Source organism: Orycteropus afer, unplaced genomic scaffold, assembly GCF_000298275.1.
Source record: "Orycteropus afer afer isolate SDZICR_OR568_19922 unplaced genomic scaffold, OryAfe1.0 scaffold00010, whole genome shotgun sequence".
Classification (NCBI taxonomy): domain Eukaryota; kingdom Metazoa; phylum Chordata; class Mammalia; order Tubulidentata; family Orycteropodidae; genus Orycteropus; species Orycteropus afer.
The window spans coordinates 7,005,095-7,021,711 of record NW_006921597.1 but is presented as its reverse complement, the minus strand read 5'-3'; the positions used below and the strand labels follow the sequence as shown (position 1 = coordinate 7,021,711).

Below are 16,617 nucleotides of genomic sequence, written 5' to 3'. Positions count from 1 at the left end.
CTGAGAAATCAGAGCTTATTCTTACTGGCTGACCTTTGTATGTAACTTTTTGTTTTTCCCGTGCTGCCATTAGGATTCTGTCTTTTTCCTTGGTATTGGTGAGTTTGATGATGATATGTCTCAGTGATTTTCTTTTGGGGTCTATACTGTTTGGGGTTCGTTGGACTTCCTGAATGGATATGTTCTCCTCTTTCATCATATCAGGGAAGTTCTCCTCCGGCAAATCTTGGACAATTTTCTCAGTGGTTTTATTTTTCTCTTCCTGTTTTGGAATTCCAATGACACGTAGATTATTTCTTTTGATGGTATCACACATGAACCTTAGCCTCTCTTCATTTTTTTTCTGATTGATCCCTTTCCAAAGAAGTATCCAGGTGTTTGTCTTCAATCTCATTAATTCTGTCTTCCATTGCATCAATTCTACCCCTTTGCCCTTCCAATATGTTATGTATTTCTAACAATTTAGTATTAATCTTCTGGATTTCTATCTGTAGATTTAGAATCATTTCCAATTTTTCACTTATTTTGTCATTTTGTTCATGTATTTTCTTCCAAAATTCTTGTAAGGTTTTTTCTGTGTTTTCTTAGGTCTGCCTCTCAATCCTTTGAAGATACCTAAAGATAATTCTTTTGAATTCCTTATCAGAGAGTTCCAATTCTGCTTCTTCCTCAGGGATGTGTTCTGGGTCTGTAACTTGTTCCCTTGTTTCTACCACTTTATCTTGCTTCTTTGTGTGGACTGTGATGGTCTTTTGTCTCCAAGGCATCATGGTATTGTATTAAGATCTCTGTTAATTGTTTGTGAAGAGCAGCCGAGGGTGATTCAGGCTCTTCCTGGTGGTTTTTTTATTGTTGGCCCTTTGGTGGAAAAGGAGGTGCTGGCTCTTGCTCAGTAAGTGAAGTTGCAGGAGGTGTGGGTGTACTTGTATCTTACGGAGGACTGTTGCTGTCCCCACTGAGTTAGGCAAAAATTACAATTGAATAACCATTGAAGAAACTAAGAGCACATGGACAAAAAATACACCCTGAAATCACACAGGAACAGTAACCCAAAAAAGAAAAAGTGAAGAAAAGAAGAAGAAAACAGGTAAATATGCAGTATCTGGGGATAGGTCACTAAGAGAAAAAAGGTAGAGAAGGAGAATAATGAAGAAATAAAACAAACTAACAAACAGGCAAAAATAAATAAATAAATAAATAAAACCAACAAGGAACGGGGTTAACCATGAGAGGAAAAAAAAAAAAAAGAAGGTAGAAAGTAGGACCTTGTCAGTCATGTAGTACAGGTCTGGAGAGTTTTTGGGGTTACTGGAAAGCAGAACCTCTTCTTAATCCCTTGAAATCTTGTAGAGCGCTGTCTCTTTAGGTTGTCTCTGGTTGCTGGTTACGTGTTGATTTGTTTTGTCTTGGTTTTATGGTTTAATATTTTGAAAAGGTGAAGCTGGTGTGTTTTACTTTATTATTAATTCAGGTGTGTTGAGTCACTCTGCTGTTTTCTTTGTGATGGTGGAATCACTGTGTGTAGTGTGGATATGTGTTTTGGTTTTTCGTAAAGAGGGTTTAGAGTTCGAAGCGGGAGGTTTTATGGTAATTGGCTGAATATGGTTTCTTGTATTGAATGAGTGAAGTTATTGGCAGAGAAGGTGGGAGCAGAAGAAGGAAAGCTTGGTGTTGCTAGGGTCAGTTTCTAGGGCTTTGAGCAGGCTATTATTGATGACATATTTATTTGCCAAGACCACAGCTCAACCTCAGGAAAGATTCCCATTGTTAGAGGATCACAAAATTCCACCAATTTCAGGCACACTCAAAGATCCCACCTCTGCGGCCCCACAGCGCCAAAGCACAGCTCCCAGGCAAAATTTGCGGGACCGCACTCAGCTGCGGTTTCTTTGCTCTCCGTGCCCTGTCTGACCAAGGTGCTTAAGCAATCCCGCCAGACAGCTGATGGCCGGCTCTGGAGTTTGTCTGTGATACCGCCCACCTGCGGCACCAAAGATGCGCAGAATTTCACCTGTGTTGGAGTCAGGGGAGTACCTGCTAGTGGCCTGTGGTCCCGATTATCTGTGGCAAAGAAAAGCATGGTGTCTCCTAGTCTGACCCAAGCCTGTTCTGTGATCCACTGGGAGGGGAGGGAGCTAGCCTTTCTGGCGCAACAGTGAGATCTCCCCCCGAATCTCAGCAGTGGTGCCCATATCAGCCTGCACCCAGAGGACCCAAATTATCGACAAAATCAGCTGCTGGAGGCAGGTCTCTGCCACTGCCCACTGGAATACTGCAGTGGTTGCAGGTATGCTGCTATAAGGTGACTTCCTTCTTGGCTCACTGATCTCAGGTGGCCACCATCGCCCGGCAGACAGTGACTGCCCCAGGAATGTTTCCAGTGGTCTCTCTTGGGTTCCCGTCTGTCCTCCACCAGTAGCTCTTTCCTAAATAATCTCCCTGTGCCTTTCCTCTAATTCTGCTCTTCTATGTTTGGTGCACTCTGATTCAGTGATCTGTTCAGAGCACCAAAGTTCCTAATTCAAACTGTTGTACCTCATTTTCAAAGTCCTTAGAAGCCAGAGGGAAAAAAGTGTGCTGCTCACTGGCGAGACTCAATTTTGAATCCCTACCTGATCATTCTTAAGTAGTTTTTAATTATATCACTTTATCATATCCAGTTGAATTTTTTAAGACTCTGATTATTCTGTATAAAAATTCCTTCCTCCCTATCACTTTTCCCAGCATTACTTTTCTTTATAGCATGTATCTTCTAATTTCATATAATTTACTTAGTCATTCCCCATCTAGAATATAAACTCCATGAGGAAGGTGAATTTTGTATGTTTTGGTTATTGGGGCCAGGCATACAGGCATAAAGTAGGTTTTCAGTATTAAATATTTGTTGAACAAAGTATTGAAACATTTGATACTAAGATAGCTGGAAAACAGTGGTTTTTATTTTATAATATCTTGCAAAAGTCGGAGTAGGTAGGATGGAGACAATAATAAACCTGTTTTTATCTCCAGATTGAAACTAAGACCTTGATCTCAGAATTCAGTTAGTCCTAGGAAGTGGCTAATAATGGGTCATGGGGTTGTTAAAGCAAGAACAACACCCAAGGCAAGATGTGAAAACAAAGAGGCAGGACAGTGGATCTGTTTTCACTAGGGAGTCAAAGGTTCAGATGACCACATGAAAGAAGAAAGCAAAAATTATGCAAACTGGTGCTAGAAGTTGCATGTAGTTGGTGAACTTAGGGCAGTGGTTCTCAAAATTGAACTTGTAAAGAATCATCTGGAAGGCTTCTTAAAAAAGGCTGTTGGATACCATCCACAGTTTCTGATCGGGAAGTCTAAAGTAGGACCTGAGAATTTGGATTTCTAATGAGTTCCCAGGAGTTACTGGTGCTGCTGGCCAGAGGAACCACACTTTGAGAACCACTGATGCTTATGATTCAGTAAAGCAATTGGAAATAAATTACCTCTATTGACATGGAAGCTAGCACACCATAGAGTGAGGTAGGCAAAGCATTGCTTAACTGCTGTATTTGTGTAGTATAGTCTCTGCAGATAGATGCACTAGAGGACCAGAACCATGGTCTACCCATTTTTAAAATCCCTCTTAACAGTCCTGTCACAGTGCAATCCAAATATAGACACTGGGGTGTGCAGTGGCACATGCACTTATACACAAACACACTGATTTTTGCTTGTAGTATGGAGCCTTTTTTTTTTTTTTCTGTTTGAATGCAATTTTTTTTCAACAGTAGAGGGAGCTACAACCCAAATGGTATTTATATAGCAGTAACACAAAATAAAGTTATTTTCCTAGTGCCTAAGGCACTTGAGGGAGCTCTGGTAGCATAGTGGCTAAGGCACTTGACTGCTCACCAGAAGGCTGGCGGTTCAAACCCACCAGCCACTCCTCGGAAGGAAGGTTGGGCAATCCTACTTCCGTAGTGATACTGCCTCAGAAACCCAAGGAGGGGTCGCTATGAGTCGGGGCCGACTCGATGGCAAATAACAACAATAACAACAAGGCACTTGACTGCTAACCAGAAGACTGGCGGTTCGAACCTACCAGCTGCTCCTCGGAAGGAAGGTTGGGCAATCTACTTCCCATAGTGATACTGCCTTGGAAACCTAAGGAGGAGTCACTATGAATTGGGGCCAACTCGACAGCACATAACAACAACAACATCCTTATCCATTAGTCTTTTTTTCTTAAATCAACTTTATTGAAGTGTTTTAAGTATATATACCATTTTGATTTTTAACACTTTATTCTGCTTTAAGTGAAAGTTTACATAGCAAAAAAAAAGTTAAGGAGCTCTGGTGGCATAGTGGATAAGGTACTTGACTGCTAACCAGGAGGTTAGCAGTTTAAACCCACCAGCTGCTTTGCAGAAGGAATACAAGGCAATCTACTTCTGTAAAGATTTACAGCCTTGGAAACCCAATGGGGGTCACTATGGGTTGGAAGTGATTCGATAACATTGAGTTTGGGTTTTGGTTAAATGAAAGTTTGCATAGCAAATTAGTGTTCCAGTCAATAGTTGCACAAGTGTAAGTGGGTAAGGTGAAGACAATAATAGACCTATATTGTCTCCTGATTGAGACTCAGACCTTGATCTCAGAATTCAGTTAGTTCTGAGAAGTGGCTAATAATGGGTCATGGAGTTGTTAAAGCAAAAAGAATGCCCAAGGCAAGATGTGAAAACTAAGAAAGGCAGGGCAGTGGATCTGTTTTCACTAGGGAGTCAAAGGTTCAAGTGGCTTCATGAAAGACAACAACAACAACAACAACACCACATTGCCGTGGAGTCAGATCTGACTCATAGTAATCCCTCCTTGGGTTTCTGAGGCAGTATCGCTATGGAAGTACATTGCCCAACCTGCCTTCCGAGGAGTACTGAAAAGCTGTACTCCTTTTCAGTACTAGTTTTACTGAGTAAAAGGTAGGTAGGTGCAGGGCTTGGGAGCTGCTTTTCACTTGGGGGTGGCTCTATTTTAAGGCCAGTGCCCAAGGTAGGCTGGTGTACTTGAAAGAGGAAAGCAAAAACTATGCAAACTGGTGCTAGAAGTCACAAAGTTAGCGAACTTAGGGCAGTGGTTCTCAAATTTGAGTGTGTAGTGTGTATAAGAATTACCTGGAAGGCTTCTTAAAACAGGTTGATTGCAATCCCTGCAGTATACCAGCACTCTCCCTATTTTCACCTGGGGTTCTCTCTATTTTCATTCGTCCAGTTTGCCTCTCATTCCCTGCCCTCTATAATCTTTTGGTTTTGGGTAAATGTTGCATTTTTTGTCTCATATAGTTGATTGATCTAAGGAACACATTCTTCACAGGAGTTATTGTTTGCTTGATGGGTCTCACCTATTATTTGGCTAACAGGTGGCCTTTGGAAGCATCTTCAGTTTAAAGTTAGAATGTTATCTCAGGAAAATAGCCTCAGGGGTTCCTCTAGTCTCTCAGGCCCTAAGGCTGATCTTTTAAAAAAAAAAAAAAAATTTGGATTTTGTTCTACATTTTTTGCCCATTCTAACCAGGACCTCCTGTTGTGATCTTGTTCAGAGTGGTTGGTAGTTGTAGCCAGGTACTGTCCAGTTTTTGTGGTCTCAGATTAAAGGAGTTGTAGTTCATGTCCAACAGTCTTTTGGACAACTACTTCCTTAAGTCTTTGTTTTTCTTAGTTTTCTTTTACTCTAGGCAAGAAGAGACCAATAATTGCTGCTTACCTGGCCACTCATAAGCAATTAAGACCATAGGTGCTATTCACCACACTAGGATGTAGAACGTTAACTTATCAACTGTGTTTTTCTAGTTGACCTAGATGTTCCCTTAAGACTATGGCCCTTGACCTTCAAGCCCAGTCATTTATTCCAGATGTCTGAGTAGTTTCTGTAACTGTGCCCTTATGTGCTCTATTATATATATGGGTATATGTGCACCATTTACAAATATGTGTGTAAAAATATCTACCACTATAGCTATATATGGGAGCTCTGGTAGCATAGTGGCTAAGACACTTGCCTGCTAACCAGACGGCTGGCGGTTCAAACCCACCAGCCACTCCTCGGAAGGAAGGTTGGGCAATCCTACTTCCGTAGTGATACTGCCTCGGAAACCCAAGGAGGGGTCGCTATGAGTCGGGTTTGACTCGACGGCACATAACAACAACAACAACATAGCTATATATGTACATGGTGTACTCCTGTATGATCTCCCTCACCTATTTAGCATATGTATTTACCTGTGTATCTACTCACAGACCAAAGGTTCGGAGACTGCTTTTCACTTGGGGGTAGCTCTATATAAAGGCTGGGGGCCGAGGTAGGCAGGCCTAGGGCTCAGGGGTTGCTTTTCACTTGAGGGTGCCTCTGTATTAAGGCCAGGGCCTGAGGTAGGTAAGTGCAGGGGTCAGAAGCTGCTTTTCACTTGGGGGTGGCTCTGTTATAAGGCCGGTGCCCAAGGTAGGCAGGCGTAGGGCTCAGGGGCTGCTTTTCATTTGGGGGTGGCTCTGTTTTAAGGCTGGGTCCGAGGTAGGTTGGCGTAGGGCTCGGGGCCTGCTTTTTGCTTGGGGGTGGCTTTATTTTAAGGCAAGGGCCCAAAGTAGGCAGGCAGCCCCTGAGCCCCAGGCCCACCTACTTCAGGCCCTGGCCTTAAAATAGAAACCCCTCCAAGTGAAAAGCAGCCCCCAAGCCCCCGCCCGCTTACCCCTGTATGGGATGAGATCAAGAACATCATCCAGGAAGAAAGCAAGAAGTCATTAAAAAGACAAGAAAGGAAGAAAAGGACAAAATGGATGTCAGAAGAAACTCTGAAACTTGCCCTTGAGCAGAGGGTAGCTAAAGCAAATGGAAGAAATGACAAGATAAAAGAGCTGAACAGAGATTTCAAAGAGCAGCTCAAGAAGACAAAGCTAATTACTATAATGAAATGTACAGAGACCTGGAGTTAGAAAACCAAAAGGGAAGAACACGCTCAGCATTTCTCAAGCTAAAAGAACTGAGGAAAATATTTAAGCCTTGAGTTGCAATATTGAAAGATTCTATGGTCAAAATATTGAATGATGCAGGAAACATCAAATACAAGATGGAAGGAATACACAGAGTCACTGTACCAAAAAGAATTGGTCGATGTTGATCCATTTCAGGACGTGGCATATGATCAAGAACCAATAGTATTGAAGGAAGAAGTTGAAGCTACGCTGAAGGAATTGGCAAAGAACAAGGCACCAGGAATTGACAGAATACCCATTGAGATGTTTCTACAAACAGATGCCGTGCTGAAGGCACTCACTCAGTTATGCCAAGAGATTTGGAAGACAGCTACCTGGCCAACTGACTGAAAGAGATATGTATTCGTACCCATTCCAAAGAAAGGTGATCCCACAGAATGTTGAAATTATTTAACAATATCATTAATATCGCATGCAAGTAAAATCCTACTGAAGATAATTCAAAAATGGTTGCAGCAGTATATTGACAGAGAACATCCAGGGGTGCAGGGTGGATTCAGAAGAGGACGTGGAATGAGGGATATCATTGCTGATAACACATGGATCTTAGCTGAAAGCAAAAAATACCAGAAAGATGTTTACTTATGTTTTATTGACTATGTAAAAGCATTCTATTGTGTGGATCATAACAAATTATGGATAACATTGAGAAGAATGGGAATTCCAGAACATGTGATTATACTCATGAGGAATCTGTACATAGATCAGAAGGCTGTCATTCAGACAGAACCAGGGGATACTGCATGGTTCAAAATCAAGAAGGGAGTGCATCAAGGTTCTGTCCTTTCACCATTCTTATTCAACTTGTATGCTGAGCAAATAATCCAAGAAGCTGGATTATATGAAGAAGAACGTGGTATCAGAATTGGAGGAAAACTCATTAACAACCTGCGATATGCAGATGCTACAACTTTTCATATACATGTGAGAGCTGGACAATGAATAAGGAAGGCCAAAGAAGAGTTGATGCTTTTGAGTTGTGGTGTTGGCGAAGAATACTAGAATTACCATCACGGACTGCTAAAAGAACTAGCAAATCCATCCTGGAAGAAATGCAGCCAGAATTCTCCTTGGAAGTGAGAATGGCCAGACTTTGTCTCACCTACTTTGGTCATGTTGTCAGAAGGAACCATTTCCTGGAGAAGGATATCATGCTTGGTAAAGTGGAGGGTCAACGAAAAAGGGGAAGGCTCTCAACAAAATGGATTGACACAGTGACTGCAACAGTGGGCTCAGATATAGCAAAGATTGTGAAGCTGGCACAGGACCAGGCAGTGTTTCGTTCTGCTGTGCATAGGGTCACTATGAGTAGGAGAAGACTCAATGGCACCTAACAACAACATCTACTCACAAATTATTGTTAGTTACTCTTGGTTTTGGGAGCTCTGGTGGCATAGCGCCCAAGACATTTGGCTGCTAACCAGAAGGCTAGCAGTTCAAACCCACCAGCCACTCCTTGGAAGGAAGATTGGGCAATCTGCTTCCCTTAGAGATAACCACCTTGGAAACCCAAAGAAGGGTTGCTATGAATCGAATCGACTTAAAGACAGTGAGTTTGGGTGTTTGTTTGTTTGTTTTATTGTTATTAGGAGCTCTGGTGGTGTAGTGCCTAAGGCATTTGACTGCTAACCAGAAGGCTGGTGGCTCAAACCCACCAGCCACTTCTTGGAAGGAAGACTGGGCAATCTACTTCCATAGAGATACCGCCTCAGAAACCTAAGGAGGGGTCGTTATGAGTCGGAATGACTCACCAGCAGTGAGTTTGGTTTGGTTTCAGAATTGTCTGTGTTACATAGAATTTACTCTATTGTTTGTTCATGGTACTTCTCCATGTCTTCCTTTGCCTTGGTAATGTTGCAGATGTATAAGCCTCAGTAACCACCACCTCATTAATATGTGGGAAATTCCTGTCCTGGCCCCTTTGCAGTCAGTTCCACCCCAAATCCAAACTCGTATCTACTTTCTGTCACTATATATTCTAGAATTTCATATAAATTAAATTGTGAAGTATGTAGTTATTTTGTGTCTGGCTTCTTTTGCAGCATAATGTTGAGATTCGTCTATATTGTATGTATCAGTCATTCATGTCTTTCTATTAATGGCTAGTATTCTGTTGTATGGTATACTATACTTTGTTTTTCCGTTCACTTTTTGATGGTCCATTAATCATGTTTTTGAAAGAAATCAGAAAGAAAAATTCATAGTTTGGCATTTGATTACACTGAAGTATCTTGCTTTTATTTTTTTTATGAGAATTTTTTAATTCTTGCCTTAAAAGTAAGTAATTTCATCTAATTTGTTATTATCAAATAATTTGCCATAATTAAATAAAATTCTAAATGTTTTTAATCTGATGCTTCTTAAGGCAGAGATGGCAAAGATAGAACTGTATGAGCTAAGTTGTTTTAACAACAATCTTCCTTTCAAAACTCAAATATTGTTGCCTGTAGTTACTGTCCATAGTTTTTCCATGTTTTTTAAAAAAAATTCCAACGAGACTTCTAACTCTCTTTTTGCAAACATTTTCATTAAGCAATCTTTTCTATATAATTAGCTGAATTTGCTAATTGGCTGATTTTTTGAGAGAAGATATCCTGTTATTAAAAAGAAAGCTGGTAATACATGAATAGAGCAATAGATCTGTGATAAAACAAATATATCAAAATATTATCAGTTCGCTGGCCTGTGAAGTTATTCTCAGTATAAGCAAATGAAGCCAGCTATCAGACTATTAAAGCTAATTGCTAGAGAGCAAGGTTTTGAAGTAGCTTCAAAGACAGATAATGGTTTTATCAACAAAACAGCAATAATAGTATGACTTTCAAATTTGTAAGTACAAGTAAGTAAATAACATCTTTAGGGTGGGGGGTTGGGAAGCAGGGGCACAGGGGGGTGGGGACCAAGGAATGGTTGAGGGTGGGGATGAGACCAGGAAAAGTAGTTCAAGAGGGAAGAATAAAAATCAAAAGCCACATTCCCTTCCTTTTGCCTTTTGTCTTGTCTATACCTGAATCCTGAAGTTAACCTCCTACCATGGTGTTCTTATTGTAGTTGGTTGCCATTGAGTCAGCTCTGATTCATGGTGACCTTATGTATAACAATGAAATGCTGCTCAGTCATGTGCCATCTTCATGATTGTTGATATATTTAAATTCATTATGATGGCTATTATACAAATCCATCTCATTTCCTTCATTTTCACTGACCCTCTACTAAAAATGATCTTGTTTTTGAGAGGCAATTTTTTCAGCTGGATAAGAAAAGTAACATCAGGTTCCCTGTCTTTTGCTTACTTTATCTCTGGAGGCTGATTTGCACACTAAGTCAAATTAATAAGTATGTATTAAATACATACTCTATTCTCAGAAAGGAGCCTTGGTGGCACAATGGTTAAAGTAATCAGGTGCTAATTGTAAGGCCAGTGGTTCAAATCCACCAGTCACTCCATGGGAGAAGATGTGGTAGTCTCCTTATATAAAGCTAACAACCTTAAAAACTCTATGAGGCAGTTTTCCTCTGACTCATAGGATTGCTGTGAGTCAGAATCGACTTGACAGCAACAGGTCTCTGCTCAGAACTGTGCTATTTGAGAACTAAAACATGTGAAACATATACCCCACCCATGAAGAGCTAGCAATCTGGTTAAGAAATCTCTTAGTTATAGGCATATAAAAATTCATAAAAGTACAAAGTATATATAGTCAAATGCTAAATTGTATAAGATAGAATATGAATATTTTAGAAACCTAAAGAAGGGAATTTTGGTGCCAGTAGTATAAGGAGCGCTGGTGATGCATTGTTTAAGCACTCAGCTACTAACTGAAAGGTTGGTGGTTTGAACCCACCTGGCAGTTCTGTGGAAGAAAGACATGACTGACAATCTGCTTCTGTAAAGATTATAGCCCAGAAAACCCTATGGGACATTTCTATTTTGCCATATAGGGTCACTGTGAGTCATAATCAGCACCCAGTAATAACAGAGTAGTCACGAAGAAAGATTAAAGGTTGCTAAATGAGACATAAGATATGAATAGGTGAGATTAGGCAGAAAGTTATTTTATTTAAAAAAAAAAAAAGTGATCCAGCTTGAGAAAATAAATTCTACCTTTTCAAAAAGACAGTCAGGAAACTAGCCGGACTGAAGGGTATTCATTAAGGAAGTAGTGGGAGGTAAGATTCTAGAATCAAAATCTAACAAGCAATGGCATGCTAAAAAGGGAATCATTTGTGAGATAAAATGCCAGGTGTCCACACTTTACCTCCAACCCCCTCCATTTATCCCCATAGATGAAATGTAATTAAAGGACATCATATACAACTAAGGAAACTGAAACCTCAATGGGAGAAAAGTAACTTGCTTTTTTAAATTATTGTGTAGACTATTGTAAGGTCCAAAGAAATTTCATATCCAGTTACTACTACGTATGATTTTTGCAATCAATATTAATATACTTTCACAAATGATAGAAACACAGCAGAATAGGAAAGATAATTTTAAAAAAGGAGAGGTTGTATTGAGGAAATTAAAGATTGATTACTGTCCATTTTCACAGAATTGCAGAATATCATGGTGTAAAGACTTTAGAAAAAAAGTAGTGATCATGAAGAGCCAGAAAGAGTTCCTAAAAACAAGTTCTTGCTGGGTCAACTTTGATGTTCTTTTTGCATTGGGTTAATAATAGACATGAGGGTCAGGAATTCCATGAATGTAGTTCTATGACATTGAGTAAATTGTGTAGCAAAGTCTCTGAAAATGAACAAGTAGGACTTCTGCTTCCTGAAAGATCATGTAATAGGGACCATATTTACCCTTTCACCTGAAACAAACAAGACAAAATAGACATGAAACTGCTTTTCAAAACACTGGAGAGTAGACAGTGATCTCTGAGAGATAGGAACCAAAAGAGGTGAGCTCTATGATTTCCCCATGTGGTGGTTAAAGTTGTATGTCAACTTGGCTGGGCCTGTCTGAGTGGCTGGACAGCTGGTGGTAGTTATCCCCCATGATGAGACTGGCAATCAAATCCGTGGTGGGCTCTACCACAAGCAGCTGAGTAGCTGCCTTTGGGATTTGGTCTGCTTCCCCTATATAAGAAGCAGCTTTGGGAATGGTCTCTGGCTTATGGCACACTTGGACTCTGCATGTAGCCGTGTGGTTGTTCAGCAGCCTGCCATGCTCTGCTGACCTTGGGACTTTCGATGGACTTGATATAATGGCCAGCTATGTGGTTTGGTAACATCAGGACTGTGCCATTTTATTTGTTGACCTCAGGCTTGTTGGCCTCAACAGCCAGTAGCTGCCTGAGTGAAGAGATGCCTCTAGCTTCAGTGGACCAGGAGCAAGAGGCAGAGCTTAAGCCCAAGGTCAAGGGGCTTTCACACAGCCCGTGGAGCCTGGCACTTTGGACTTAGACTTCTGGCCTCCTGAACTCTAAGAGAGTAAAATCCTGTTTGTTAAGGCCATCCCATTTGTGGTATATTTATTGTCAGAGCAACAATAGGTAACCAGAACAACCCACCTTACTGTCTTGAGAGATTTCCAGATTAGAGAATAGGGAGAGGGACCTGAGGTGGACTGTGAGTCTAGGGAAACCAAGTAAGAGTTGGCAGAACAGAGTGAATAAAGGAGAGAGCTGCATGGAGAGAAAATCCCTTCAGGTATTCACCAGAGTACTGATCAGCAAGTGCATGTTAGGAAACTGCCTGAAGCAGGGGAGAGAACCTTCCAAGAGAATTAGAGGGAGTAAAGGGAATAGTTTCCAGTGCCTTTTCCCACCAAACAGACTGTAAAAACTCATTGAAGGATTCTGTTGGCACAACTTGAACGATGCAGGAAGCATCAAAAGAAGATGGAAGAAATACATAGAGTCACTGTACCAAAAACAATTGGTCGACATGAAACCATTTCAGGAGGTGGCATATGATCGAGAACTGATAGCTTTGAAGGAAGAAGTCCAAGCTGTCCTGAAGGCATTTGTAAAAAAAAAAAAAAAAAAACACCTCCAGAACTTGACAGAATAGCCATTGAGATGTTTCAACAAATTAGTGCAACAAAGTGCTCACTCATCTATGCCAAGACATTTGAAATACAGCTACCTGGCCAGCCAGCTGGAGGAGATCCATAGTCATGCCCATTCTAAAGAAAGATGATCCAAATAAAATTCTCTGCAGCACGGTTCTACTGTGGTACACATCAGTCACCATGAGTTAGAATCAACTTGATGGCAACTGGTGTTTCTTTTTTTTTTTTTTTTCATGTAATAATGATACTACTTTTTCTTACATACAGCTTTCATATTCATTACCTGTTGTTTTTCATAACATTTGTTTGCTTGAGGTACTTCCATGGCATTTCCATGGAAAGGAATCAATTTGGAAGAAACGTTGGCATTTTCTGTCTCCACTCTTTCACTCTTTCTTTCCCACAAGTGATGAGATTGGGGAAAGCTAGACATCCATTAGCCCACTTCTAAGTAAGATGCAGGAGCACTACATGGAATTGCTCTGAATATAGTTCTCCTGGGTATGTTTATACCCAGGACATCAAAACATACAGTAAGCATACCAAATAGGATCTCTTGGTATGTCCAGCCAGTTTATTGTTTTGTTTTCAGTTCTAGCCTTGCCTGCAGTTTTGTAAATAAAACAGAGCCAAGCACATCTCAGGGTAGAGTCAAAGAGTCAGATAGCAAGTCCTGTTACTCCCCAGTTTCCAGCCAGTAATAAAGTTGCTGTGTAATCCCCATTTACCTCAGTTCTACGTGTTTTTCACTCTGTCATCCAGAACTGTAACAATCATAAAAAAAAAAAAGATAGTAATAATCCTATCTTTAAATTAAGAAACATAGAAATCACTAACTAGAGGGTAGGCACGTATTAACTTGGTGTGTTAGACTGAGTTCTCTATAGAGAAGCAAAACCAGTAAAGCTTATATATGGAGAGACAAAGAGAAATTTATCTTAGGAAAATGGCTCACACACTTATAGAAGCTGGCAAGTCCCAAGTTCTTGGATCAAACGTCAAGCTGGAGGCTTTTCCCAACTCACACAGCTGCAAGGGCTGACGAGCTGAAGGTTGGCAGGCAGTACACTGGCTGTTGACTCCAACAAATGACGAATCCAAGATCTCCAGGCCGAATGGTGGATGGTTTGCTCACAGACATTTGTAGGCAGCACAACAGAATCCCAATCCACAGAAGAGAGTCTCTTTTCCCAGGATATCCATAAATATACTGGAAGCAGGCTACACCCTGAGGGAAACTCCCCTTCAACAAATTGGCTGCTCAAAACATATACATCTGATCCCATCATTGGAACAACCCACATCACAGTTTTTAAACCACAGAATTGTGGTCCAGCCAAGTTGACACATAGCTCCAACTATCACACGTGGGTAAAGGAAAAAACAGTATTCAATAAGGAAGGGATCAGCAAAATAAGAAAAGAGGAAACTTGGTCTAAAATAAGTGTAAAGGAATTCTTTGCTGAGGCTTCATGAGGCCTAGCTAGTCATTACCAAGGTCAAGAGTTAGAACCCAGATTTTTTTGACTCTGTATGGTTTTTCATAGTTTGATGACCCACTAGTTAGATTCAGATTAGAATTTGCCCAACATTATAGGCAAGGTTCATTGTGTATGTTGACTATCATTTTCAATTACTAACTGACTATTGTGGCTTGAAGTGCTATTGGAGAGGTCAGAAATCCTTACCTTTGTATAAATAGTGGTGTTACCCATTAAGAGTCATTAATATATTATTTAATCTCCCATAAAACTATGCTTTTTCTTTATAAAAAAAACTCTACGAAACCTTTGTATAACAACTTGCAATACTTGCTCCAAGAACTGCAAAAACTAGTAATGCATTCAGAGGAGTGGTATAAAAGTTGTTTCAAAAAAACTCAATGCCATCGAGTTGGTCCTGACTCATAGCGACCTCCCCTTGGGTTTACAAGGTGGTATCTCTATGGAAGTAGATTGTCCAACCTTCCTTCCGAGGAGTGGCTGTTGGGTGAGTTTGAACCACCAGCCTTCTGATTAGTAGTCCAATGCCTTAGGCACTTGCCACCACATCTCTTGTCAAAGTTCTAGCTAGGTCCAAATAATGTGCTTTACTTATTTCCTTTAGTGTTTATGAATAAATATGAGTTAATTTTTAGTTGCATTAAACCCAGAACATTATTAGTGATATTTTAAGAAAACTTTAAAAAATTATGTAATGTTTTATTTTATATCATTGTTGTTTTGTGTGCTTCAAATAGGCATGTGGGGTTTTCTTTTTTTGTCTTAATTCAGCAGGACTAGTTATGAATCTTACTGGATTTTCCATTCTTGAACACATTGTTTATATGTTTAAGACGATTTGGGCAACTGAGATTCAGACTGAGGTTCTGTGATGTCTTTTTCATCAGAGCTGCTCAAAATAAGTGATTGTTTTCCTCTGCCATTATAATTGAGACCCTGATACTCATGTTAAATCCTAATTGAAACTCATCCCTCTCTCCTTTTTATTTTCAGATATTTGTATCTGCTGTTTTCTGGTGATGACCTTTTACCTTTAGACCACTGGGTATTTAATACAGAGGCTCACCCTCTGCCAGTGTTACATTTGGCCAACACTACACTTTCAGGAAATCCTGCTGTTCGATGAAAGTAGTTCCAGAAGGACCATTCTCAACTGTGTTTTGTTTACATGGACCACTGCATAAATACCCTGGAGAGGGGGGTTTTGAAAATCTGAACTTCTTAAATCAACGTGGCAGAGTGAAAAGTGACTCTTCCCTGCAAGACTTTTCAACTTGTAGATACATCAACTTTGAAATTATTCCATTTTATACCTGACCAAAACATGTTTTGGTACGTGTAGGACAGGGACCTGACATGCTTTGATTCTTAATGGAATGGTCCCGTGAGAGATGATGCCTATTACTACTACATTGTGTGTAGGGAGTCCTGGAATCAGGAAGTTAGACTTCGTAAGAACAAGCCAGGAATATGGAGCACCTTGCCAGAGTTAGAGATGGCCTTTGGAACCCATTATATATTTGTTTCCTCCCACAATGGAGCTTTCAAATCAAATATTTACACATTGTTTAATCCCTTTCTTCTCCATTTTAATAATGAAATGAGCTAAGGCAAACAAGAACAGTATAACTGCATCAGCAGCAAGAATATTTGAAGAGAAAAAAAAAAACAATGGAAGTACCCATTCCTGTCTTATTTTCAAGTTCCTCATTGGATGTCCAGACTGGCAGCCATTTCAAATCCAACCTATTTTGTTAAAATTTCTTGGTTAAATTTAACTTTTCTCTGAGGCATGATCTCACAATGAATACTGTTCAAGTTTTTGTCTCCACATGGAATCATGAAAAGTGCTTTTTATCATAACCACTTATGAGCCTAGGTTTGGGATTTTATGCATGTTGTTCAGTCCAGTGTTGGTAGCATGACAAAAAGTGGGGAAAATGCCATAGTCCTTTGCCTTGAAACCTGTTCTAAGATAAAGTCTTGGTTTTGTTGGTAGGAGATTATTTTTTTCCAAACTAGCAAATCTACCAATTAATTTTATTCATTTGAACCTTATTATAAATTTACAGTTACTCAACTTAAAACT

At 40.1% G+C, this 16,617-nt stretch overlaps 1 protein-coding gene across 1 annotated transcript in view; it reads left to right on the top strand.

Moving 5' to 3' along the window:
• MAN1A2 (mannosidase alpha class 1A member 2) overlaps positions 1-15,654 on the top strand; it is a 448,144-nt gene extending 432,490 nt beyond the window's left edge. Inside the window, exon 13 of the mRNA XM_007948607.2 lies at positions 15,522-15,654. Coding sequence (XP_007946798.1) covers positions 15,522-15,654 — 133 coding nt within the window. The remainder of the gene's footprint in view (positions 1-15,521) is intronic.
• The last annotated feature ends 963 nt before the right edge of the window (positions 15,655-16,617 follow it).